Source organism: Podarcis liolepis, assembly GCF_965112155.1.
Source record: "Podarcis liolepis genome assembly, chromosome: 8".
In the NCBI taxonomy this organism is placed as follows: domain Eukaryota; kingdom Metazoa; phylum Chordata; class Lepidosauria; order Squamata; family Lacertidae; genus Podarcis; species Podarcis liolepis.
This window is the reverse complement of record NC_139560.1, coordinates 23,299,333-23,321,606: the sequence shown is the minus strand read 5'-3', so window position 1 is coordinate 23,321,606 and position 22,274 is coordinate 23,299,333. Positions and strand designations below refer to the sequence as shown.

Below are 22,274 nucleotides of genomic sequence, written 5' to 3'. Positions count from 1 at the left end.
TTCCAACCACATACACTCCACTCCTATAGCAGTTCCAAGAGGTGGCATCCCCAATAAGGATGTCAACATTCTGCTCTTAGAGGCCAATCAGGTGCCTGTGGGAATCCTGCAAGCAGAATGTGAACACAAGAACCCCCTGCCCATCTTGTGGCTTCCAGCAACTGGTATTCAAGAGCATTACTCCCACCAGTAGCAGAGGTGCAGCAGAGACATCATGGCTAGTAGCCCTTGATAATCCTCTATTCATTTATTGAATCCTCTTTTAAAGCCATCTAGGTTGGTGGCCATCACTGCTTCCTCTAGTTAAACCCAGCCTCTTCGCTTAAGGACTTGTAATGGAGGAGAGCCCACCATCTCCCAAAGCAGTCTGTTCCACCGTTTTAACCGTCTGTACCATCAGGAGGCTCTTCCTAATATTTATTGTGCTAGTGTGCCTGTGCAACATACAGCCCTCAAGGCCGCCAGTCCTCATCCACTGATTTAATCCAGACTCGACTCCTCATAATTTGAAGTCGTTGGTTCAAATTCTCCCCTCCAGAGCAACAGAAAACAATGAGCTCTATCAACTTTGCAACAGTCCTCCAAAATATATTCCAACACCTGGCAGCTTTCAGCCCTTTTGAAGAATATAGATGTTAGATTTTACCTTTGCAAATGTTATAAACTGTCGTGCATTAAGGAAGTCATAACCTGGTTGATGTGCAAATCGCTACCAGAGTAACTTGAGCCACCCAATGAATAAGTGCATTAAGTCTGTATCTTCCAAGCATGCTGTGTAGTCATCCCCTGAAGATCTCTGCAGCGAGACATGCAATTTCATCCGAGTGCTGCAGCTGTACTGTTCTCCTAGCAAGGCAAAAAAGAACCTAGATAGCACGTAGCTGGAGTGAAGAAAGAACCCAGTACTTGATATGACCTATAAAGCTTAGCTGGCCTGTTAAGAGACAAAACCTGCCTGACAGTGTAGTATTTGACACTATACATGTAAGTTTCACAAGGGTTCTTGCTAATGCCCAGAGTTCAAGGTTAGGCAGCATTCCAGAGACTAGGTATTCACACTCTTTCACAAGAGAATGCTGTTTCAGCAAATCTACATGCATATAGTGCTGGAAACGTTGGTATGACTATGAGCAATTTTGTATGATGTGACTGAGTGACGGCAATAGCACATTTTCCCCAAGATTATGGGTTTGCCTCAAGTGCTACATGCGTAGAGTGACCTTGTGCAATGGAATCTGCTCTTCTCATCTCTACGTACCTCGCAAATCTGTACCATAGGGTCCCCAAAACTTCTAGAACAGATTTTGGGGGGGTGCAGGGGATTGTATGGCAGGGGAGAGGGAAGTTCCATAGTGCGTGCAGTAGTCTACTGCATAAGCATAATGGCAGTGCTGGATACAACCCTGTATCCTGTTTATTTCAAGTATGACTTAACCAATAGACAAACATCTGTTCATTACAGCCAAGCACTTTTGGCAATTCACCAGGACTTTTGCTGCGATGTTACTTTACCTTATCTTGGTGCTTCCAAACCCAAGTTATTCGTGCTTAAGAGAGTTGAGTGAAATGCTTGCTGTCATTTCCATTCCCTGTACTAAACAAATTGCTAAAGCTGCCCAGCTAGCATCAAAGCTTTAATAAAATGACACTTGCTTTAAGTAGGCAGGAAATATCACATTTTACACTTTTGCTTTTTAAAAGATTTTAATCAGACACATTACACTGCACAATTGTGTCTTTATCCAGGATTAACAGGGTACCATCCACAAGATTTGGAAAGAATATTTTTTCCACATTTATCCCCATCTCTTTAACTCAGCACAGAGAATTCAAGGTTCCTACCACCTCAGTTTTCTCTCCCCCCACCCCGCATGTTAGCTCCCATGTGTGTTGACCTTCCAAGATTCTGTGGTGGCTTTTAACTGATTAGAAAACAAATTATCTGCTGGTAACAGCATTGGTATAGTGTACAAAATCAAGATCTAACTTGCTCAGTGCATAAACACAATGCTACTGATGACAACCATTTTTAAAAAAAATGCAAATTCTGCATATAAATGGGTCAGTTGTCCTACAGCTAGTAGGAAACTTATGCTTAATTGTTCCCAAATAATTTAGAAGAAAACCCTCTTTTATTTACTGCTCTGAGGTCAGAAATAATACATGACAAGTATCAGCTTTAGGAATGAACTTATTTAAAGGTGGCGTGTTTTTTTAAACCCCCCCCCCAAAAAAAACAGTCTACTAAAAGTAAAAATTAGTGAACAAGTGTCTTTCAGTTTAAAAAGCACTCAGTTTCAACATTTAAGCATACCACAGCAGTTTGGAAGGCAGATTTCTTGCCTACTGGGACCTAGCTATCATATGATGAACAGGCTGTAATTATCAAGTGAGGAAACAAAACGAACCAAAAGGCTACATTCTAATGTCAGGGGTACAATGCAATGACAGCTACAAAACTGTGAAGATTCATTCCAGAATGACTATAGTAAAGGCAGATGAACTTAAATGGCATAGATCAGATGGGTTAACAAATGCACAAACTGCTATTTACCTTTCCGTATCAAATGTGCAACCTGCATGGGCATGCTTAAGTAAAGAATTAACTGTTTAAAAGATTAAATGACCCAGGCACAAAGCAAAGAGAAGTTGGTCAATATTTCCTTCCAAATATCCAATCAATGGGAAAGCAATAACGCCCATGTCAGTCATCTGCTACCAACATAAAATGGATTTGCAGTTCTTTCCAGTAAAAAGCAAGTAAGACAGAGCTCCAAAATATGGGCACGCTGCATCTGACATTAGAATCGAGTTCAAAATGAAATTTGGGTAGTCCAGACATAAACCAATGCTGCAAGATAGGAAAAAAGTAACACCTATCCTGCTACCATTCATCGGTTCCAACTAATCAAAGCTCAGCTAGTTATTATTTCCATTTTGTTAGTTATTATCTCCATTTTGTGTGCCATCCTGTTCTTTGAAACAGATTTATTTAACATTTGCTTTCAAACAAGGAAACCGTTACAGTAGTCATTTTTTACACACTAATGTAGCCAGTGTGGCTGACTTCTCATAGGTGCATTTAAGAGTTTCCACAGTGGAACTTCACAACAGAGATAAATTATTTTAACTTGCTATAGCAAATATGATCATTCAGATCACACCAAAACAAAAGTTCAGTTCTACTATACTTCCACCAGCCTGCCACCTAGCATGAGGATTCACTGGTACTGCACTTGTCTCCAGTGCATAAATTTAAGGTAAAAGCTCATTTATATACAAGAATGAAATTTCATAAGGGTCAGTAGAGCAGGCACTCCAAACTAAACAGAGTTGAAAGAAAACACTACTTCGGTCAAAGACATTTAAGTGTTTTAGAAAATAACCAGGCTCAAAGCAAGTTGCATACCAAATGGAGAAAGATTTTTCTAGTTAATGTGGACTCAACAGTAATAAATGTTAAAGAGCAAATGACACCATTTAGTTTTTGGCTGTGGGAGAAGTCCACTTGTTAGGATTTCGTAAGGCAAATAAAACAGGTATTGAAAACAGAACTTCTACAAGTATTTTACCTGCGATATTGTAAAATCAAAGTACTATTTTATTAAATGAGTTATTTTACACAATATGAACATCAATATAATTACAACTGTAAAAAATTTAAGAATGAACCAATTTTCAGATTTCCAAGTAGGGCACAACTGTACAGTTACATAGATTCATCTTTACATGACGCCCAAGAGGAACAGCATAAAAATATGAATGTTTCTATAGCCCCTTCATTTTTGCTGATCAACAGTTTGTTAGAAAAGCAGCTGCAGGTTTGTTATGCAATGTCTGACAGTAGAAGAGTCAATAGGTTCCATGAATTCACCTGCAACACAAGAGTAATATTGTTAAATACAGTCTTACTGTCTCATCGAGTTACTAGCATCTAATGAGTCAATGTAATGTCATTTCATAATTAAATGAACTGAACCTCCCTGAACCCTTGCAGCAGATAAAGACAACAAAATTAGAAGATTACACACATTTATCTTCTCACAGACTTGTTGCCAATTTTGGCAACTCTCCAAGTTGCTATGTAATGCCCTGGCTATATCAAAATAAAGTTCTAAATATGACAAGCAACAAAACCAAAATAATCGTTTATGCTTCAAGTTAGCTCCCAATTTTCATAAAACCTATATTGTAAATGAAATCCATTTGATGCAGTTTTACTTATGATATATACTAAATTTATTTAATTCAAAACTTAAATGCTAAGCATTCACCTGTGAGCTTTTACGCCTGAACATCTGCCAGTTCTGGAGGGAGCGGAGTCTTCGGATGCTTGCTCTCAAAGTGCTGTTTGAAGGTCTTGGGATCTGGCATCTGTGTCTGATTAAGGAGAGAATGGAGCTTTATGCAAGGCAAAATCCCAAACAAATACAGCTTCTTCTCCCTGAATCCTAAAGGACTGCATTAGGGTTTTTGGCTCAAGAGCAGCCAGATTTTGGAGGGACTGTTCCTCGTTCTTTGCCACCTCCTAACTTCCCTGCTTTGTTCTACCTACTCATTCCTACTCAATTCTTATCCTTTTCACAAATTGCACATAAAATTATGTCCCCTCCCTGCCTGCTATTTGGCTAGTATTTCATGGGTATTCCTTCCTGAAACCAGTGAATTCAGTTTTAACTTTAGTTTTTGCCTGTTGGGAAGTACAAAATTATTATTTATTACATTTATATACTGCCCTTCATCTGAAGATCACAGGACACTTTACAATATAAAAACACAACATGCATAATATAATAATAAAAAATAATCCTCCCTCAACACATTTCAAAGGCCAGAGACTGTTCAATAGCAAAGAGCCTGGTTGAAGAGAAATGTTTTCCCTTTGTGCCTAAAAATATGTAATAAATGTGCCAGGAGAGCCTCCCTGGGGAGAGCATTCCACAAATGGGGAGCCATCATTTTAAAAATAGCCGGTTGGGTATTAAAGGGAAGAGGTATCAAGAACCGACTTTTGGTGATGGGCATACGGGAGGGGGCTCACCTTTTCTAACAGCTCACCTGGGTTTTACAGTAGGTGCAGATGAGGGAGAATTCATACCACCCCTGCCAGCCGACTCCCAAATCAGCATGCAATTCCTGGTCACCAAAGGTTACTAGACTAGTGGTTAAATATAAGGCTAAACTTACAAGCAAGGCACTCACCAAATGCTGGCAATGTATAGAAACATAGGCAGGTCCCTATGTAACAAGCAGTCTCCCCCCAGTATTTGACCAAAATCCCTGCTTCACCAAGTCCTGCACTGTTATTCAGTTGTTTATCCAAGCAGTACCTGTTCCATTTTTTACTCCTCGTTGCACACATCTGTCTGTCCATCCTGCCCATTTTTATCATACCCTGTTCTGCAGTATACTTTATTGCTATTGTTTATCAATTATGTTATTATATCTGCTTTCAACTGTATGCTGCCTTGAGTCTCACACTGTTGTTAAACTGCCCAGAGGACACACTGTTAGTTGGGTAGCATATAAATAAATAAAAATCAGAAATCTCTTGCCCAGGAACCCACAAAGTGAGGATGTTCCCATTTCCTTCTCCTTCACCTTAACCTACTGATTTACGACACTGCATGTGCATGCTGTCACACCCTCCAACTCTTCAAAGCAAGGTGCATGCAATTCCCCAAGTGTTGCAGAAATGATAGGCACTACCGATAACATACACCTTCATCTGATACATGATTAAAGTGTTTGCCATGTAACCTTTTTGGCTTGTTAACACAGGATACCCAACAACTGAAATCAGTAGCAGGAGACTGAACTCATACAAAGAGGCACAAGTTGATATAATAGCCAGTGACAATGCAAAGGGGTGTTTTAAAACTTTATGTAGGTTCTTCTGTACTGCCTATGGAGAAGGGAATTCTAGGGAATTATTTGAAGGAAAAAGAGCATAGGGAATCCAGAGTCAAATTATCAATTCCCCACCTAGAGTGCATATGTAGCACACAACACACATAGATGTTATTTGTCTCTTCCATAGCTTCATTCCATACGAGCCAAACTTGGGGCCTGGAAAGATTGCCACAATGCTTCATTTTCAAAGCCTCTTACCCTACAGACGGTGCAGGTGTATATTAGAGCAGCTTTAGCTGCAGCCTTCTGATCATGGCCTTGTTTCTTCTTTGCCCCAGCTTGCTTTTTGGCATTCTTCTGCTGTGACTGTATCTTCTGTTGTCCACGAGCCATATCTAAAAATAAGTGCAAAAGGCATTATAGCAGACTGAACCATATGAGCAATCTAAGGCATATTTGCTCAGAAATAAATGGCTTCAAGTTAAAAGAATTTGCTCACTACTGTGTTTAGGATTGCAGCCATAGAATTTAAGCACTTCTTAAGAGCCAGCCTCCATCTAGAAAAAGCACAAGCTGCTTTCAGATATGGACCAACTATCCTCCCCAAACAAATTATTTTTGTAATTACTTGCCCAGGTACTTTCCTCACAACTAGCATAGGTGCCCCATCATTTATTCCCATAAATGAGACAAGAGTGGTTCCACAGATTACAACTAAGAGAATATTTATTCTGTTACAAGGAGGAGGAATTTGGAGGAAAGAATTCAGGCTCAAACCCCTCCATTTAGTTAGAGCAATTGAAGGTGGTGCTATATTTGAGAAGAAACACATGGCTGCTACTGAAACTGGTAGTCCTGGGTCAAATTACAAAACTATCCTGTGTCCTGACATAATTACTGCTGTGCGCTTCCCTGCTCCTGACAGCCAATGATTTGGTGACAGCCCAATTACAGCCCTATACTGTTTCAAGGTACTCTTAGATTAAGTACACATTGTTCCATTCACACGGATATAAATCAGTCACAGAACACAAGGAATTCAACACCTTTATTACTCCAACTAGACTTGGGAGAACTCTAGCCTCTATGAAGTTATTTGTCAGCTATGCTAGGATAATAGTATTTCAGAACTCACTACTGTAGTTGAAAATAAAGGGACAAGAACTGACCAGCCACAAAAAGCCACACACACAAAAGGGGGGTGCTTATTAAGAAAAATGTCTTACACCCCAGATGCTACTGGAAACAATGGGTTAAATTGGTCTGGAATGTTTACAAAAATACTCCAATTCTCCCTTACAAATACATGTCTCTGCACCCACATTCATATCACAAGGCAAACAGAGAAGGGAATACATTTACCAAGGACACTTTGCTTACAAAGCAGGAAAACTTTCCTTTTTATATTTTACACCAAGAGATATTCTTGATTTGTACCCCACCCTTTCTTCAAGTACTTATAGATAGCAGGTATGATGTTATCCCTTCTTATTCATCAAACAACTCTATGGGGTAGGTTATGTTGAGCGTATCATTATGGTCCTATATTATCGAGGGAGCTTTATGATTGAGCAAGATGTACATTAATGTCTAAGTTTGCCATCAAAAGTGACCTAGTAATTCTTTCCCACACTATAGCCAGTGCTCATTCCCCAGGTAACATATGAACTCAGAATAATTTCCACCCAGTTCTGGTTTACTTCTGATTGCTCCTTGTATCACTGTGCAAGTGTGTAACATGAAGCTAGAGTCTGTCACAATATGCTGTTTCAGAGCATTTACAGTGTTTTGTTGCAAGAGACCAAGAAGACTGAAGAGTGACAGACAACCAGAGCCTGCCTACACTTCTCCAAGACATCTAGGTTATCCCAGTGTACTCTTGAAGGTATTATATATATATATATATATATATATATATATATATATATATATATATATATATATATATATATGCTTTCGTAGATTTTCACGGGTACAGGAATGCAGGTTTTGGTGTCTTCGGGTGTCTTCCCGTGTAAGAGTTGGGGTGTCTAGGCGACGTTTCGACGAGGTCTCACTCGTCATCTTCAGGCTGGTGCTTTCGGCTTCTTGTTACTGGAACAGAGCAGGATCTCAGTGTTTGAGTTCCTATAAATACTGTTGAGGGGGTGTGGTGTATAGCCTCCAACGTTCTGGGCAGAGAGGAAGTTCCCAGGTTGGTGTGCCTTTTCTTCTTTTGTTCCTTAATTACTTGAGGGATATCTTGAGTGATTTCTTGAGTGATATTCTGAGTACCACTTAGGTGGGTCATTAAGTGTGGATTAGTTGCTAAAGCTTTCGTGTCTTGACCTCTTGAGCTTGTGAAGAGTTTTTCTGAGAAGATGGCTGTACTGCACTTAGTTGTGCTCTGGCTTGGCTTCGTGTATAGGGGCGAGCTGTGGTTTTGTGCCCTGTGCCAGCCAGATCTGTGTAGGGATTGCAGGGGGGTGCAGCATCCGGAGGTGCCACTATGGTTTGGCTACTGGATGGTGTCTGTAATTTATCTGTGGAGAGGGTCTGGGTTTGGGTCTGGTGTGGTTGATTGGTGATGGCGTTCTGTGTGCCTCTGGTTCTGGTGTCGGTTTTTGTGGGGAGGGCTAATTTCCAGATGTCTGGCAGGCGGGACGTGTCGTCACGCTTGTTCATGTTGTGAGGGTGTTTCTCTATCTCGATGGCTTCCATGATTATTCTCTTGTGGTGATGTTCCATGTTAAAGAGCAATTTGGAATCTGCAAAATTAATTTCGTGTCCTGTTTCTTTCATGTGTTGGAAAAGAGAGGAAGTTTTTTCTTCTTTTTTGACGGCATTCTTGTGTTCTGCGATACGTGCATTTATTCGTCTGTTTGTTTGTCCAATGTACGTGGCTGGGCAGACTTTGCAGGGTATTTCATAGACCCCGCAGACAGTCGGGCCGGATTTAGAAGGCGATTGGGCCAGATCAGCATGTTTTTACATGAGTAGAATGTGTCCTTTTATTTAAAATGCATCTCTGGGTTATTTGTAGGGCATAGGAATTCATTCATATTTATTTTTCAAAATACAGTGGTACCTCTGGTGACATACTTAATTCATTCCAGAGGTCCGTTCTTAACCTGAAACTGTTCTTAACCTGAAGCAGCACTTTAGCCAATTGGGCCTCCTCCTGCTGCTGCGCCGCCACCACTTGATTTCTGTTCTCATCCTGAAGCAAAGTTCTTAACCCGAGGTATTATTTCTGGGTTAGTGGAGTCTGTAACCTGAAGCGTATGTAACCTGAAGCTTATGTAACCCGAGGTACCACTGTATAGTCCGCTCCCCCCCAGGTCTGAGGGAACAGTAGACCAGCCCCCTGCTGAAAAGGTTTGCTGACCCCTGGTTTAGATGATGGTTTGTATTGGGCTACCCAGCAGCAAGTCTCTGTAGCCTAGCAGCAAGCCTTGCAAGTGTCACACATTATAAAGTGTGAATGACACCTGCAAATCTCTTTGCCTAGAAGTGGCCAAAGTGCAGGAATCATCTCTGCTCCCTTCTCACCCCTGCTTTAGCACTAACTTAGCTCACCCGCTGGAGTCAGGTTTACAGTGGTGCCCCGCAAGACGAATGCCTCGCAAGACGAAAAACTCGCTAGACGAAAGGGTTTTTCGGTTTTGCGTTGCTTCGCTAGACGAATTTCCCTATGGGCTTGCTTCGCAAGACGAAAACGTCTTGTGCTTTTTTCTTAAAGCCGCTTGAAGAGGCGCAGTTGCGACGGACCGTGCTTCGCAAGACGAAAAACATCGCAAGATGAAAAGACTCGCGGAACGAATTATTTTCGTCTTGCGAGGCACCACTGTATTTGGAGTACGGAGCATACAACATGCAGTTTTCCCAAACTCATGAGACTGCAGACTTGTTTCCACTTCTTAACTTAATCAGACAAACAAGGGTAAAAAATGAACAGGCCTTTGCAGCTGAATGTACAAAAAGGTAAAGAAACAAAAATAGAGTAATAAGATTCTGATTAAGCTGTCAAGCATATCACTTGCATAAGAACTTGTTTTCTAGACGGAAATGTCCAAGTCGGAAAACAACCAGTGCATGTGACCAAGTAACAAATGGTAATGAGGTTTCATATCTCAGGTCTGATACTAGCAGCTGCCTTTTACACACGTAGCACAACACAGATTAATTTACCATTCAGCTTCAATCAAACTCTTATGATATAGAATTTTTAATCCTTACTGTACCAAGGAACACACGCAGAGACAGCATTCCAACCTGATTTTAAGCTGTTTCAAATGTTGATGCGAACAGCAGACTCAGTTCCAACACGTGATGGCAAGGAAAGAAATGAAACAACAAAGAGTAAAGTGTGCCAAGAATGGTGTTTGGCATGAAAGCGTATGAGGCCAAGAGTGGCCAACGCAATACAAATCCTCTTGTTTTGCACAGTCAAGTGCAAGAACCCTAACTGGAGGAAGGAAGAGGGAGCTCACCACCTTCATGCCTGGTTTCCCACTCTGTCCAGCTATCCTTGATACAGCTGGCTAAAAACTTATTTCCAAGAGAGATCATCATGACTTCAATGAAGACGAACATCGTATCATTTACCAACTTCACCCTTTCAAGGTGAATTTGGTGCTGCCAGTAAACCTGTTACATGGATAACTAGGGGAAGCCGGGGATCATCTAAAGAGAGGAAACACTGCAAAACTGGTCAGGGCTTTTTTTAAGGTGAAAAAGCCCATTTCAAAAACCTCACAGCACTATGTAAGAAAGTGCAACTTTCTAACAGGCAAACCCAGACAGTCAACCCCCATAGCCATTTATCTACATGATTTATATGTGTAGTGTTCCATTATGCTACTATTATTTATAAGCCGCTTTGGGATTCATTTGAACGAAAAGTGGCATAGAAATATAATAAACCAACCCAATCCCATCATACCCAGCACCTTCCGGCGGGGGCCTAACAGTAACCCCCCCCCCAACCCTTCCCTCACCCTAAACGTGTTTGGGTTTTTTAAAGGCGGGGGAAACAAACAAATGGGAAATGCCACCACAAGGCAAAACCATAAGGAAACCACCATGTTCCCGAATCCCCCCCCCCAAAAAAAAACTTCCCGTCCGTGAAAGAAGCGGCCATGTGTCCAGCCCCAAAAGAAACACGAGGGGTCTCTTCTACCTTTCTCGGCCCCCACCGGGACGGGGAAACTTCCCCACGAAAGGGGGGGGAACGGGACTGAAAAATAAACCCCTCCGGCCGCCGCCCGGCTCGGGTGGAAGAGACTTAACCCGCCCCGAACAGGCTGCCGGCCTCTCTCCTCTCTCTCCCTCGCCCCCGAGGCCTGGCGGCGGCGGCGCCCGAGCCCCTGCCCTCGCCCTCCGCGTTTACCCGGGCTGTGGGGGTCCCGCCTGCCAGGCGTCCGTCGACAGCTACGGAAGGCTCCGCGCGGCCCAGCAGCAGCAGCTGCCGCCGCCTGCCCGTGAGGATGGAGGAGCCCGTGTGTGTGTGAGAGAGAGAGAGGGACGGAGTCTCTCTCGCCGTCCGTCGGCGGCGGCGGCGAAGTGCGCACGCGCCGCCCCTCCCCGCCGAGAGCCGAGAGTCAGGCCAAGCCAGGCCAGGCCGCTCCCGCCAACGCCTCATCCGGCGGCAGCGGCGGCTGCTGCTGTTGCTGCGCCCGGACCAGGCCAATGGCGGTGCCTCCCTATTACATAACGCGGAGGAAAGGCCTCTCGCTTGGCCTGAGCAGGAAGCCGAGGTGGCGGCGGGGCCTGTCGGAGTTCCCTCCAAAGCACCATTTCCCTCCGCTTTCCTGTCTGTCAGGGTCACAGTCGGCAAGCGACGGTTTTCCCGCCCGTTGGGGCATCATGGCGGGTTGAAGGGAAGCCGCCCCGCAGGGGAGGGGAAGTCGGTTCCTCACAACAAGCCGTGGCATAAGAAGAAGAAGAAGGCGGCCGGCTGAAGGGACCCGAAATGCCGGTCTTTTATAATGCATTCTTTGTGAAGCTTTAGTCAGCCGCAATAACAAACGACGTTCTGCTGCTTTTAATATCTCTCTCTTTCGCCTCCCCCACCGCGCAAGTGTAAAGATCCTTCTCTTGGTTTTTATGGTGCTGGCTTTTGTGTTCAGCTTTCCTTGATGTTTATCATCAGGTCAGCTTGACTCTTCCCCTGACAATAGCTGCTGCTGCGTGCGGCACATAGCGTGGGGGAATCAAAGAAAGCCAAACTCTCCGGTTCATAGAATTGCAGAGTTGGAGGGGACCCCAAGGCTTCATCTAGTCTAACCTGCAATACAGGGATCTCCACTAGATCATGGCAGGTGGCTCTCCCGCCTCTGGTTAGAAACCTCCAAGGAAGGAGAGTCCACCTCCTCCCGAGGGGATCTGTTCCTCTGTCAAACAGATCTTACTGTCCAAGCTCTTAGAGGTCAAGTAAGGAAATGTCTGACAAATTTATGTCACACAATGAAAAACCCTGAATCAGACCAGTGGTCTCCCCAGCATCCTTTTCCTCATGGGGGTCAACTAGATGCCTTTGGGAAGCCCACAAGTGCAATAGTGCCTCACCCCTGTAGCCCCACAACTGATATAGAGACATTGGGCCTGGAGGAAATAAGTCGTCATGAATTTGCCTAATCCCCTTCCCAAACTTAAAAGTTTGTAGCCATCAAGAGGAAGTAAATGCTACAGTGTAACTGCTGTGTGAAGAAGTAGTAAAATAAGTACAGTACTAAAAACAGTTAAACGTTTAAAAAACAAAGCAGTCAACTAAAAAGAAATCAAAATGTGTCAACATATACATTTAAGGATAGACATGCCTAAACAAAATTGTTTGCAATCCATTTTTGTTTTTACCACGCTGAATAATTGGGTGTTTTCCACTTGGCCATGGCTCACCTTTGTCTCCAGACCATTAATAAACAAGTTAAAAAGCACTGATCAGGGAGACCCCGCTTCTTTCTTCCATTATGAACACTGCCTCTTTATTCCTCCTTTCTGCTTCCTGTTATTCAGCCACTTACCAATCCATAAGATTAACAAATCCTCAGTTGCTCTTTTCCTATTGCTGTCCTTGTTTACAGAGGTAAAAAAGAAAGAAAGGACAATTTCTTCCTCATGTAACCATTGCCTATAATATATAGGGATAAGAGCTGACTTTAGGATGGGCATAAGGACACAACCACATTAGCATGGCCTATTTGGACAGTTCCAGGTCACTCAGTGAAGATACCAAATGGGTAGCTCTCTTCAAAGGCAGGGCCTCACAGGGCTGAATATGATAAACTCTCTCAGTGGGAAGAGTTTTAGGATTTTATTTAAAGTTCCGCTCAGAGAAGACCCACTGAAATTAACTGACATAGTTAACCATGGATAACAGTTGGATTTCTCCAAACTCTTGACATCAGAAAATTGCCACTTTGGGGTAATGTCATCATTTATCTCAGTCCTTCATGCATTTTAGCATGACATAGTTCCGTCTAATGTCCCATTTGAAATAACAATTAATTATGATGCCAGAGGAAGAATATTATTAATAAGTGGATATCCTTAAAAATCTTAAGATTTCTCCCCCTGGCCTCCATTCATGACAACTGAAGCAAAATAACAGATTGCAAGCAGCTAATTGTGGCATAGGCCATATCATAAATTCCACAGAAATATGACCAAATAAAAATGCATTTGGCAAGCTATATAACAGAGAAGGAACTGTTCCAATACCCTTTTCATGTGATTTTTGAGGAGAGATTAAAATGACAGATAATATGCTTAGATATTGGAAACAAATTTTCTAGTCAGAAATAATTGGAAGAAGCAAATTATACAGCTGCAAGTATTAAAATCTAACCCCACTCACTTGCAAGAAAGCCCCACTGAATTTAACAGGACTTCTGAGTAAATGTGGTTAGGATTGTGCTGCTGCACAAGAGCACTATGGAGGCAAGCCTATGACAAAATCTCCTGGGATAGGCAGCTTAGGGTACAGCAGATCTCCAGTTCAGCTGGCTGATTCCCAGTTCAGCTGGCATTACGTCCCCCACCCCAGCTCAGCCAAATATACATTGGCGTAACTTGCTCATCCCAGTTCAGCTGAATGAGCTGAGACTGGTGAAAGGCATTCCTGGGCTATGGTGGGACTAGGACTAGAAAGGGAGGACTTAGGCTGGATCCTAAGCCTATTCAGCTTGGTCACATAATCTGGCACCCAACACTGTTTTTTTAAAGGCTTGCTTTCCTTCTGCCAGGTAGCTGCAGCCACTGATGAACCGAGTCTGCTGTAACATTAAGCTGGCTTAATTTATGATTCATACTAGCTTCCATAGGAATGCTCCCTAAACTAGCTACTATAGCCCAGTTTAACATAGGCAGTAGAATTATGAATGCTTACTATGGGACAGATGGCAGTGCATTCCAGCATGTTCTTGGGTACCATGGTTAGCTTTTGTAAACGTGCTGTCTGTGGCCATTCCTGAAATAGCTTTTGCTTCCTTGCGTCCGATAGCTGTGACACAATCGTGCCATTGTATCTAATTACGCAAGAGCTTTGTTTATCATAGTGTAAAATTTAACATTCCATTTGACTCTTCTGAAAGGAGAGGGAACTTAACAGACTTCTAGCAGCAGTGAAGAGAGTAGCTGCCCAAAATGGACAACAATGGGAATAACAGAGTGCGGTTAGCTAGGATAAGTGCTCAAAGTAATAGCCTGAGGAACCGACAAAGGCCATAATTTATGGAATTCAAGTACAGTGGTACCTCAAGTTATAAACACCTTGGGTTGCAAACACTTCGGCTTACAGACTCCGCTAACGCGGAAGTAGTACCTCAGGTTAAGAACTTTACCTCAGGATGAGAACAGAAATCGTGCGGCGACAGCAGCGGGAGGCCCCATTAGCTAAAGTGGTACCTCAGGCTTTGAGGTCCTCTCCCCTAGCATGGAAGACGAAGAGCAGACTCCATTTGAGGATCTCTCCCTCATTACAGTCGATCAGGTATATGAAGACGAGCAGCAAAGTCAGTCCTCAGGGAATGTGCAGGCGACCTTGGAACGGACAGCTCACGGAAGAACCCCGACCAAACCTAAGAGGAGGCGTGTAGTGGTGATAGGGGATTCCCTACTGAGGGGAACAGAAGCAGTGATCTGAGGGCCTGACAAGATGTCTCGGGAAGTGTGCTGTCTCCCTGGGGCTAAGATCCAAGATGTAACTGAACGACTGCAAGGAATCATAAAACCCACTGACAAATACCCCTTCCTCTTGGTTCATGTGGGAACCAATGACACTGCAAGCAATAGCCTCCAGAAGATCAAAAGAGACTACGAGGCTCTGGGCAGGAAATTGAAGCAATTAAATGCACAAATTGTCATCTCATCTGTCTTCCCAGTTGAACGACGTGGCCCAGGGAGAGAGGGAAAAATAGTGGAAGTGAACAGCTGGCTTCGCAAATGGTGTAAACAGGAACGGTTTGGATTCTTAGATCACGGACTGCAGTTTCTTGAAGATGGACTTCTGGCAAGTGATGGGCTGCACCTCACAACGGTTGGGAGGAATGTTTTTGCCGAAAATCTCAGAAACCTCATCAGGAGGGCTTTAAACTGACTAATGTGGGGGAGGGAGACAGTGCTCCTGAAGGTAGGAGTCTATCAATTGATGAAGATGATCATCCAAATGTCATAGACCAAATGGAGCAAACAGCACGCAGACCTAGTGGTGGGAGGAAAAAATCCTTAAATAAGAGACACGGGGGAATGATTAATGGACTTCAGTGTCTGTACACTAATGCGCAAAGCATGGGAAATAAACAAGATGAGCTTGAGCTCTTGGTACAGCAAACTAAATATGACATAATAGGCATCACTGAAACCTGGTGGGATAAGTCCCACGATTGGAATGTAATAATGGAGGGAGACAATCTATTTCAGAGAAACAGACCAGACAAGAAAGGAGGAGGAGTGGCGTTATATGTCAGGGATGTGTATACCTGTGAAGAGATCCAAGATTTAGAACCTCAAAGCCAAAGTGAGAGCATTTGGGTCAAAATTAAGGGAGAGAAGAATAACAGTGACCTCATTGTTAGAGTTTACTATAGATCCCCAAGCCAAACGGAGGACATAGATGATGCCTTCCTGGAACAGATGGCCAAGCATGCAAAAGGAAGGGAGATAGTAGTAATGGGGGACTTCAATTACCCGGATATTTGTTGGATGTCAAACTCAGCCAAGAGCATAAGGTCAAACAGATTCCTCACTGGCCTTGCAGACAACATCATTGTCCAAAAAGTGGGAGAAGCAACAAGAGGAACAGCCATTTTAGATCTGGTCCTAACCAATGTTGATGACTTGGTTAGTGGGGTAGAAGTGGAAGGATCATTAGGCGCGAGGGATCATGCTCTTCTGAAGTTTACTATACAGCGGAAAGGAGCAGCCAAGCATACTAGGACTCAATTTCTTGACTTTAAGAAAGCCGACTTCATAAAACTTAGGGAAGTGCTGGGTGAGATCCCATGGACAGTAATACTAAAAGGAAAGGGAGTTCATGATGGCTGGGAGTTTGTTAAGAGGGAGATAGTAAAAGCACAACTTCAGGCAATACCAATGAGACGGAAACATGGAAGGTGCCTAAAGAAGCCAGGGTGGCTATCTAAAGAACTTTTAACTGAGTTAAGATTAAAAAAGGATGTGTACAAAAAATGGAAAAGGGGGGAAACCACCAAAGAGGAATTCAAACAAATAGCCAGCACGTGTAGACACAAAGTCAGAAAAGCTAAAGCACAGAATGAACTCAGGCTTGCTAGGGAGGTTAAAAGCAACAAAAAAGGCTTTTATGGGTATGTTCGTAGCAAAAGGAAGAACAAAGAAACCGTGGGGTCACTGAGAGGAGAAGATGGTGAAATGCAAACAGGGGACACAGAAAGGGCTGAACTCCTCAATGCCTTCTTTGCCTTAGTCTTCTCCAATAAAGAAAACAATGCCCGACCTGAAGAATTTGGAGCAAATGATTCAGCAGAGGAAACACAGCCCAGAATAACTAAGGAGATAGTACAAGAATACTTGGCTAGTCTAGATGTATTCAAGTCTCCAGGGCCAAATGAACTGCATCCAAGTGTATTTAAAGAACTGGGAGATGTGATCTCAGAACCACTGGCAGTCATCTTTGAGAATTCCTGGAGAACAGGCGAAGTCCCGGCAGACTGGAGGAGGGCAAATGTTGTCTCTATTTTCAAAAAGGGGGAAAGAGAGGACCCAAATAATTACCACCCAGTCAATCTGACATCAATACCAGGGAAGATTCTGGAGCAGATCATTAAGCAAACAGTCTGTGAACACCTAGAAAGGAATGCTGTGATCACCAATAGTCAGCATGGATTTCTGAAAAATAAGTCATGTCAGACTAACCTGATCTCGTTTTTTGACAGAATTACAAGCCTGGTAGATGAAGGGAACGCAGTGGATGTAGCCTACCTTGATTTCAGCAAGGCATTTGACAAGGTGCCCCATGAAATTCTTGTAAAGAAGCTGGTAAAATGCGGTCTTGACTATGCTACCACTCAGTGGATTTGTAACTGGCTGACTGACCGAACCCAAAGGATGCTCATCAATGGTTCCTCTTCATCCTGGAGAAGAGTGACTAGTGGGGTGCCACAGGATTCTGTCTTGGGCCCGGTCTTATTCAACATCTTTATCAACAACTTGGATGATGGACTCAAGGGCATCCTGATCAAATTTGCAGATGACACCAAACTGGGAGGGGTGGCTAACACCCCAGAGGACAGGATCACACTTCAAAAGGACCTTGACAGATTAGAGAACTGGGCAAAAACAAACAAGATGAATTTTAACAGGGAGAAATGTAAAGTATTGCACTTGGGCAAAAAAAATGAGAGGCACAAATACAAGATGGGTGACACCTGGCTTGAGAGCAGTACATGTGAAAAGGATCTAGGAGTCTTGGTTGACCACAAACTTGACATGAGCCAACAGTGTGATGCGGCAGCTAAAAAAGCCAATGCAATTCTGGGCTGCATCAATGGGAGTATAGCATCTAGATCAAGGGAAGTAATAGTGCCACTGTATTCTGCTCTGGTCAGACCTCACCTGGAGTACTGTGTCCAGTTCTGGGCACCACAGTTCAAGAAGGACACTGACAAACTGGAACGTGTCCAGAGGAGGGCAACCAAAATGGTCAAAGGCCTGGAAACGATGCCTTATGAGGAACGGCTAAGGGAGCTGGGCATGTTTAGCCTGGAGAAGAGGAGGTTAAGGGGTGATATGATAGCCATGTTCAAATATATAAAAGGATGTCACATAGAGGAGGGAGAAAGGTTGTTTTCTGCTGCTCCAGAGAAGTGGATCCAAACTACAAGAAAGAAGATTCCACCTAAACATTAGGAAGAACTTCCTGACAGTAAGAGCTGTTCGACAGTGGAATTTGCTGCCAAGGAGTGTGGTGGAGTCTCCTACTTTGGAGGTCTTTAAGCAGAGGCTTGACAACCATATTTCAGGAGTGCTCTGATGGTGTTTCCTGCTTGGCAGGGGGTTGGACTCGATGGCCCTTGTGGTCTCTTCCAACTTTATGATTCTATGATTCTATGATTCTAGGTTAAGAACAGTTTCAGGTTAAGAATGGACCTCCAGAACGAATTAAATTTGTAACCAGAGGTAGCACTATATAGCAGAGAAGTGAAACAACTGAGGGCAGACACCAATTTTATGGCCTAGAGAAGGAGAAGGAAAGAAGAGTTTTAAAGCTGGCTCCAAGGTTGAACAGCTAGAAGACAGGTCAGACAACTCTTTCCCTAACATTAAGAAAGTAATGTGGGAAGCTTTGGATGGAAAGACTGTCGATTGTGTGGGTCAAATGTTGGCATGCAGATAAACCACATCCTTTGTTTGGTCTGCTTCAAGGACGCACACATACTTCTTCCCTGCCTAACCATTGCATTTGCAACTTGTCCCACTTGGCAACTGTCTCACACATTCCTTCGTTGACGTTTTCAGCTTTACATGGTCAGGGATGGTTCCACTTTTTCACTTCATCCAATCTCATTCTCTGCACACATGTCACACAAACACATACAGGAGACATGCACACCTTTTCATGCCTGTGCATGGCACAAAAAGCTTGCAGAGACAAACTCACAGTCACACAAAGGACAAGTTCTCCCTGCCCCCTGGCAGACACACATGAGAATGGGACTTAATATCTGGCAGTAGGCCAAATAAACTAATAGATGAAAATGCTGATTTCAGAGGATGAGCAGGCAGGTGCAGAAATTGCAGAGGTCAGGGAAGCCTGACGGAGCCTGCTCTGCCTGCCATGACCTACATTACCAGAGAGCATGGTGGCTGTGGTTGGGAGGGCGGGCTCAGCGCTTAGACCTTCACAGCAGCACCTAGGCCAAGTTAAGCCTCAATGCTGTGGCCTGGCTTGGCTCCATGGCTGGCTTACTTAATGGGATGTAGGGGAGAAAGCAAACTAAGTGTGACCAGCAAGCAAATTGGCCAAGTGGCTGGCTGTTCAAATAACAGGACTGAGGCCTGAGCTGTAGCAGTGAACATGTCTTGTTTGCATATATGTGTGCACTCCTAAAATACTTGATTATAAATTGGGGTGCTGCAATTGTTGAGAAAGGCCACTTGCCAGGTGAAGACCTCCGATGACAGGCCTACATCCTGCTCCTACTGAACCACTGCTTCTTCGACATGCCTATTCTTATCTGTGTTTATAGCTAAAACTGTTGCCTCTACTGCAGCCATTTCTCCTTTAAGCTGCTGCAGTGCCTTCTTTGTAAGTCTTCTCCTGCTGGCTCTCTCCTCCATTTGGAGTTGTCTCATTATTGAGATCCTCGTGGCAGCGGCTTTCTGACATATTGGAGGAAGTGTAAAATAACAATTTTAGTTTTGATTATCTGTTATAATAACACATGAGAATAATAATGGACTCAAAAACGTGAGCAAGTTTGCTCTTCTTGCAGACCTACAAATTAAAATTGGCTCACACAGATTAATCAATTACATATTTGGTTGATTGATCTTCCAAGTAAAGCTTCCAGCTCTGTTTTATTAGATCCATCTGGCTTCTCCCCGGCGTGCAATCAAGCATATAGTGTATAAAGCGTATCAGGTAGGGGTTGCCAACTTTTTCAGGGCTTTAGATGCATGTGGATTTTTGAGTGAGTGTTCTGGTCGCTTCTCTCCCCTCTCCCGCTGATCAACCTCCCCACCACCACAGTGGCGTAGCGTGGGGGGTGCAGGGGGGGCCGGCCGCACCGGGTGCAACATCTGGGGGGGGCGCGCTCGCACTCGCAGCTCTCTGCCCCTACCTGGCTCACTCACAAATTACTTGCCTTGCCCCGGGTGCTGACAACCCACGCTACGCCACTGCACCACCAAGAGACAGAAAGAGAGAAAGCACAGAGCCAGCAGAATTAATCTGAGTCTTGAAAAGAAAGAAGAGGTGAAAGAGGAAGTGGGAAAGAGTTTCACTCTTCCAACTTCCTGCTTCAGGTCTATCTAGTTTTCAAGGAAGAAAAAGGTAATCACTGACCCTACTTCATCAGTGAGTTGGGGATCTGAGTGTCTTCATGGGTTATAGAACAGAATGCAAGTACCAAATGCAGTGAGCTGCTTCAACTTTCTTTGTATTGTTGCTGTATTGTTTTTAACACTTGACTGGAAGCCGCCCAGAGTGGCTGGGGAAACTCAGCCAGATGGGCGGGGTATAAATAATATCTTGTTGTTGTTGTTTTGTTCTTTACTTTGGTGTACTTAGCCATCATTGACTGAAGGAAATTATTTACAGGAGAAAAATGCAGCTTAGTTCTTAAACTGGTTAGTACAGTTTTAAGAGGAGGGCCATCATTCTCAGTAATCTACCCACATACCTTTCTGTGTAATCACATAATTATTAATTTATTTTAATTGAGGAAGGCATGTATTTCCTGTTCACACTTCTCATTGTTTGTGAAATATTGCAGCTGCCTTTCTGGTGACTGTTGTGTTCGACCCAAATCAAGGATGAAATGAATATACTCGTACTAACAAGAGTCTTATTTTTTTTACTTAGGCTTGGGATTGCTTGATTTAAAATTTCAAAAGGGGTCACTTTTAAGTGGTGGTGTCTGAAGAAACAGAACATCTGACTTCCGGGTTAGCGCCTCCGGCAATGGCGGATTTCCTCTGACCGGGAGGAATCCGCTTCGTGGAAATTAGGGTCTGGACCGCCACGGCGAGGCGGAGACCCACTAAAAACCACAGGCGGGAGAAGCCTGTGGACGTGGGATTTGGCTGGCACCTTTTGCGCCTCCCCTACTCGCGGGGAAACTCGGTTTCGGGGATCTGGAGCGACGTGGGGTGAGCGGCGCGGTGCTTCGAATCGACTGCTCTCTTCACAGAGTGAAGCCGCATTGCTGTTGCCGGAGAGCGCTGACTTTTTCCTGTGGACAATTGGACTTTAAACAACTACCCGTGAGTAGAACGGAAAATTGGACTATGAAACATCTTAATTTGGCACCGAAGCGGGAAGGTTCTAAACAGGAAGTCCGCCTTCCGCTTTTGTAAATAGATTGAAGCAAAGACATTGCAAGCTAAAGTCTGGAAAGTCGTTTGTAAAGGACTAAATCTCCATCAGCTAAAACTACCCAACCCCCCTTGGAAGCAGGAGAAGAGGCGGGAAATCTTAGATTGTTTAAGCCTGCAGGAGAGAGAGTAAAGAAAGATAAATTTCCACCGTCTTGAACCTGGGAGCAGGGTGCCAGAGACAGACGCTTTGGGGAAGTTCATTGACTGTGAATAAAATGTTTCTTGACAAATAGTTTAAAAAGAGAAACATATTGATTCCAATGTTTCCTTTTGCATTTAAAAGGAACAAAATATTTGAAAAACAAAAGTAATTTTGTTGCTGGATCTGCTTTTAAAAAGACGGATACAAACAGAAATTGTTTCCTCTAGAGGGAGCTTGTGAAAATGTTGCTGGAGTCGATCTGGGGAATTCTACAGCTGTAGAGATTAAAGATCGTGAGAACCAGACATTGACCTTGAACAAGAATGTGCTCAGAAGAAGCCTTAGTGCTTGCTTTTTGCAAGACAAGCGCTTTACTGGAACAGCTACATGAGAAGATGGATTTGATGACTGTTGCAGTTAGTAATTTTGGACAAACAGTGAATACCTATATAGAAACCACTCAGGAACCAACCCAGGAATCTGCTTTGACAGGGCAAGTTGTGCAGAAGACAAAGGAGGAGGTTGTTGCTGAACCTCAAGTAATAGAAATGGAGAGAGCCACGGCCTTGCAGCTGTTGTTTTTGACGACTGAACCTGGAGAAAGTCAGATTTGGAGAGATGGAGTACTGTTTGGTTTGGAGATGGGAAGTTGGATAGATCCCCCTATGCAGGGATGTTTCGATTTCCGGGATCTGGTTTTGGGCCAGGGGGAGTTTGGAGT

The 22,274-nt window shown here is 43.6% G+C and overlaps 2 protein-coding genes across 3 annotated transcripts in view; one reads left to right on the top strand and one right to left on the bottom strand.

The window, feature by feature from the left end:
* The window catches only part of VPS13B (vacuolar protein sorting 13 homolog B), an 883,035-nt gene extending 861,286 nt beyond the window's left edge, over window positions 1–21,749 (top strand). Inside the window, exon 18 of one of the 2 annotated variants that reach the window (XR_014529192.1) lies at window positions 20,943–21,749. The gene's annotated coding sequence lies outside the window, so the exon portion shown is untranslated. The remainder of the gene's footprint in view (window positions 1–20,942) is intronic. The other variant, XR_014529193.1, reaches the window with a different exon arrangement.
* On the bottom strand, window positions 1,686–11,379 carry ZNF706 (zinc finger protein 706). Its single transcript, XM_083517520.1, has 4 exons — window positions 11,225–11,379; window positions 6,112–6,248; window positions 4,275–4,380; window positions 1,686–3,874 (listed from the first exon to the last, which is right to left on the bottom strand). The coding sequence occupies exons 2-3, from the start codon at window positions 6,244–6,246 to the stop codon at window positions 4,285–4,287; spliced, it is 231 nt and encodes a 76-aa protein (XP_083373646.1). The 5' UTR covers window positions 6,247–6,248; window positions 11,225–11,379; the 3' UTR covers window positions 1,686–3,874; window positions 4,275–4,284.
* Window positions 21,750–22,274: the final 525 nt, after the last annotated feature.

Excerpts from the sequence above, each read along its gene's own strand:
- ZNF706 (XM_083517520.1), bottom strand. The coding sequence starts at position 6,246 with ATGGCTCGTGGACAACAGAAGATACAGTCACAGCAGAAGAATGCCAAA. Across the intron at positions 4,381-6,111 it reads ACACCTGCACCGTCTGTAGG|ACACAGATGCCAGATCCCAA; the intron begins GTAAGAGGCTTT and ends CTCCTTAATCAG.